The sequence below is a fragment of the Triticum aestivum genome, chromosome 5B (assembly GCF_018294505.1).
Source record: "Triticum aestivum cultivar Chinese Spring chromosome 5B, IWGSC CS RefSeq v2.1, whole genome shotgun sequence".
Taxonomy (NCBI): Eukaryota; Viridiplantae; Streptophyta; class Magnoliopsida; order Poales; family Poaceae; genus Triticum; species Triticum aestivum.
In genome coordinates this window covers 583,030,959-583,036,058 of record NC_057807.1, presented here as the reverse complement: position 1 = coordinate 583,036,058, position 5,100 = coordinate 583,030,959, and the positions used below count along the sequence as shown (strand labels likewise).

Sequence of the window (5,100 nt, the reverse complement as noted above, 5' to 3'; positions counted from 1 at the left end):
CTATTGACGCGGGATGGACGTCCGGCAGGCTGGGCCGGGATCGACGGCGATCTCTGGCGAGAAGCTTGTTTTTGGGAGATCACAGGAAGAAGATGGGCTGGGTGAAATGAATGGCTAGGGGCGCTTCCAGGTGAAAGGATAAGGTAAGGCTTAAGCGGTGAGTGCGTGGGCCTGCTGCCAGCTTGGATGTGACCGGCGGAGTTTCAGCCGGTCGACCGGTTTCAAGCGTTTCCCTATCGGATTCGGGAGAAGGGACAGAATCGTCGGTGTACTCACAACAGCTAAAGTCTGTGCTCACTTGCGTACTGACAAGACATGTTGGATTCATCCAACCAAGTGATACGGCGTTATCTACCGTGCTAGCTACAGTAGCTAGTGACCACTGACCACTGAACCCACATACACCACGACAGGATTCTGGTCCCATCTCCTAATTCACGATGGGTGATAATAGAAAACCAATAGTAATGACCCACGCTGCTGTCTGTCCGATGACTTAGAAGAGTAAAATGTCCACTGATGATGCCACTGACTTAGTGAAGAAAAACTAAGACAAATAGTAAGTGGTAATTAACTTGGATTAGAGAGACCAAACGAGGAGAGGAGGTAGAAAAAGGATAGCTCACCGCGCAGAGAGCCGTGATCATGGTATCGGTGTACACCTCCGGCTCCGTCTTCTGCAGATTGAGGAGCACGGCGATCATGCTCTTCTTGTCGCCTTCGGTGCCGGCATCGTCGAGCCTCCGGCGCTCGTTGTCGATGAGACGATGCAGGAATGCGTCCCTCCTGCTCACGGCGGCCAGGATCTTGTTCCTCACGCCGAACACGTCGAACCACCGCAACACGGGCAGGTAATCCCACGTGTTGGCGGCGCCGAGGTACGGGATGAGCTCGTCCACCACCTTCTTGAACTCCTGGGCCTCCACTGACATGTCCGTGTCGGCGTCGGCCTCCGACCGGGTCCCCTTGGTCTGGGCGATGGTCTCCATGAGCACGCTGAGGGAGAGCTCGAACAGCCTCCGCTTAAGCTGGACCCGCGCGGCGCCGTCGGGGGCCGCGGCGGCGGCGCGGAACAGCCGGCGCGCCATGGCGCGCACCTCGCCGGCGATGACGCCCGACATGCAGGCGACGCGGTGCGCGGAGAGCAGCTGCACGGCGGCGACGCGGCGGAGGTTGCGCCAGTGCGGGCCGTAGCTCGACGTGACGAGCGCGGCGCCGTCGAAGGAGACGAGCAGCTGCGAGGGGAACCGGGGCCGGTTGGCGAACGTCACGTCGTGCTCCGTGAAGCACTCCCTGGCGCACTCCGCCGAGGAGACGACCACGGCGCGGCGCGAGCCGAGGCGCAGCGAGAAGACCGGACCGAGGCGCGCGGCGAGGCGCCACAGCGCGGCATGGAACGGATTCTCCACGAGGTGGAGGTGGCCGAGGAGCGGGATGGCCGGGGGGCTGGGCGGCAGCTGCACGGCGCCCTTGCCGCGTCTGCCATTGCTGACCTTGCCTAGAATGTAGTGGAGCAGGAAGAGGAAGGCGATGGTGAGGACGGCAATGTATGCCTTATCCATGGTGGTCCGGGGGAAGTGTTGTGTCTCGAGTCGTGACACTTGAGGTCTCGGGTTGATTGGATGTGTGTGTCTTGTGTGGCAGTGGCACCATCCTTGCATGGCGGCCTATATATCGCGCCCGTGCGGTACAGGTTGCATACGCCATGCCTGACGTCCATGGCGATGAGGTGGGCTCGGTCAGAGTTTTTAGGGCTCGTGTCACGATGGTTCGTACGTGGAGGCGTGGCTTTGTCTTGTTGCTCGTGCGTCGCTGGCCAGGGATCCCTCTCCCTCTCGGTTGCAAAGGCCAACTCGAACTGGATCTTTTTTTTTTAGCATAACTCGAACTGGATCCGGTAGGATTTTCCCGTTGAATTGTATACAACGTTAACTGTGCATGTATACTTTTCTTGTATTTAGGATCACGACGCCCATGACCTGCGTGCCACTCTGGTAGGGCGTTCAGTTCCCCTCTCTGTATATGAGGCTCGTATTATGTCAACAATAACATCAATTGAGTTTATCTCTTCCAACTTGGTATCAGTTACCAGGCCTCTCCACCATGGTCGACCTTGGCACTCCCTCCTCCGGCGCCTCCAGCTCCTCGCCACGGTCTTCTCGGACTTCTGGCATCGTCCCCTCGGCCATCCCGGCACCCACTCTCTTTATGTATTAGCTCGCGATTTTCTTCCCCATTGTAATAAAGCCGCACACTCTTCATGCAGTGCATGCCAGCCTCGCCTTCCCTTTTCTTCTTCTTTTAGCAAAACATTTGCCCCATTTGATATCATACATTGGACATCACCCATTGTAAGTTTTTCGGGATATCAATACTATCTTGTTGTGTTAGATGACTTCACCCACTACTCATGGTCCTTTCCTCTGCGCCATAAATCTGACACCTCCCTCGTTTTACAACGCTTCTTCACGTTTGTTCACACTCAGTATCATGTTGTTATCAAGGCTATGCAATGTGATAATGGTGGTGAATTCATTAAATCTTCCCTACGTACTTTCTTCTCCTCCAACGGCATTGCATCCCGCTTTTCTTGTCCACACACGTCTCCACAAAATGGCAAGGCTGAACGCCCCATTCGTACCACAAACATCATCGTACGCACACTCTTGTTCCAAGCTCATCTTACACCTCCCTTTTGGGTTGAGGCCCTTCACACAGCGACCTACCTACTAAACCGACGACCCTCACGTGCCATTGGCCATCACACACCATATTTCCTTCTCCACGGCGTTCACCCATCATACGATCATTTACGTGTGTTTGGTTGCCTATGCTACCCCAACACATCCATCACCATGGACCACAAACTCTCTCCTCGTTCCATCCCCTGCGTCTTCCTTGGCTACCCTCTCGAGCACAAGGGCTATCGTTGTTTTGATTTAGATTCGCGTCGTGTTATTGTATCACGTCATGTCATTTTTTATGAGCACTCCTTCCCCTACACGCCGCCACAACCCTGCACGTCCACAGAAGATCCCGCACTGCGGATCCCACCCACCAGCCACGCTATCTCATCGGCCAATGCGGAAACCTCGTACCCATCTAATCCACCCAGACTCCCTCCCTCGGATCCCGCTCCCCCGGACCCCACCTCGCCATGCAGTTCCCCGCCTCGCGCTTCACACGCCCCGTCTCGCTCTGCCACGTGGTCCACCCACCCAGCCGCTTCACCCGGGTCCACCCGCACGATGCCAACCGTGTCCACTCCCCACATGTCGCCTCACACCGATTCCGCCGCGCCTGCCTCTGCGACCGGATCAATCTCGGCTCCCGCGTCCTGCCACCCAACCCAGTCTGCCACCAGCCCCACTGAATCCTCCTCGGGATCCTCGCCCCCATGCACGCCTCCACCACGTCTCCCCCAGCGTGCCATGCCCATCCAGCCACCACAAAACGCACATAAAATGTCCACCCGTTCCAAATCCGGTTTTTGCATGCCTCGTCGTCTCTTCCTTGCTGACGTGTCCACCATATCACCTATACCACCCACCTACAAGTCAGCTCTCAAAGACCCAAATTGGCGCCATGCTATGCTAGATGAATACAATGCTTTGATGAACAACTCTACTTGGTCTTTGGTGCCTCAGCCTGCAGGTGTCAACGTGGTCACGGGGAAGTGGATTTTCAGGCACAAGTTCAACACAGACGGCTCCTTGGCACGCTACAAGGCGCGTTGGATGGTGCGTGGGTTCACTCAACGAGAAGGTGTGGACTATGGTGAAACATTCAGTCATGTGGTGAAACCTGCCACCATTCGTGTGGTTCTGAGTCTCGCTACCTCCCGTTCTTGGCCCATTCATCAGTTGGATGTCAAGAATGCGTTTCTTCACGGTGACCTTCATGAGACCGTGTATTGCTCCCAACCATCGGGCTTTGTGGACTCCTCTCATCCGGATCATGTGTGTCGGCTCCACAAGTCTCTTTATGATCTCAAATAAGCACCACGTACATGGTTTCTCCGCTTTCAGGTCTTTCTGCCCTCCATTAGTTTCCGTGGGCCTAAGAGTGACACCTCTCTCTTCATACTACACCATGGTTCATCTCTCGCCTACTTTCTTGTTTATGTCGATGACATCATTGTCACAGCCAACTCCACCCAAACACTCCACCACATCATCTCTTCCCTCAAGTCCGCGTTTTCCATGACCGACTTTGGGCCTCTCCATCATTTCCTCGGCATTAATGTCACCCCAACCCTCTCGGGCCTATTCCTCTCCCAACAACAGTACACGTTGGAGATCCTAGACCGTGTAAACATGCTACACTGCAAACCAGTTTCCACACCAGTTGACACTAGCTCTAAGCTGTCCCTTGCCATTGGTCGTCTATTGTCCAATCCCACATACTATCGCAGCCTAGCCGGTGCTTTACAGTATCTCACCTTGACACACCCGGACATCTCCTATGCAGTTCAGCAGGTGTGCTTGTTTATGCATGAGCCTCGTGACACTCACATGCAACTCATCAAGCGGATCCTTCGGTATCTCCAAGGTACCTGTCATTATGGCATGTAGTTCTACAAGTCCGCCTCCACGGACCTCGTTGCTTATACGGACGCCGATTGGGCAGGGTGCCCCGACACCCGCAAATTCACGTCCGGCTTCTGTGTTTTCCTCAGCTCCAACCTTGTCTCTAGGTCCTGTTGGGGAACGTTGCAGAAAATAAAAAAATTCTATGCTTCACCAAGATCAATCTATGGAGTCATCTAGCAACGATAGAGAGGAGTGCATCTACATACCCTTGTAGATCGCGAGCGGAAGTGTTCAAGAGAACGGGGTTGAGGGAGTCGTACTCGTCGTGATCCAAATCACCGAAGATCCTAGTGCCGAACGGACAACACCTCCGCGTTCAACACACGTACGGTTGGGGAAGACGTCTCCTCCTTCTTGATCCAGCAAGGGGGAGGGAGATGTTGATGGAGATCCAGCAGCACGACGGCGTTGTTGGGGAACGTTGCAGAAAACAAATTTTTTCCTACTCGTTTCACCAAGATCATCTAGGAGTTCATCTAGCAACGAGTGATTAGATGCATCTACATAC

At 54.7% G+C, this 5,100-nt stretch overlaps 1 protein-coding gene across 1 annotated transcript in view; it reads right to left on the bottom strand.

Moving 5' to 3' along the window:
• The window catches only part of LOC123113392 (cytochrome P450 81Q32), a 3,648-nt gene extending 1,991 nt beyond the window's left edge, over window positions 1-1,657 (bottom strand). Inside the window, exon 1 of the mRNA XM_044534612.1 lies at window positions 627-1,657. Coding sequence (XP_044390547.1) covers window positions 627-1,562 — 936 coding nt within the window. The 5' untranslated portion in view covers window positions 1,563-1,657. The remainder of the gene's footprint in view (window positions 1-626) is intronic.
• Between the last annotated feature and the right edge of the window lie 3,443 nt (window positions 1,658-5,100).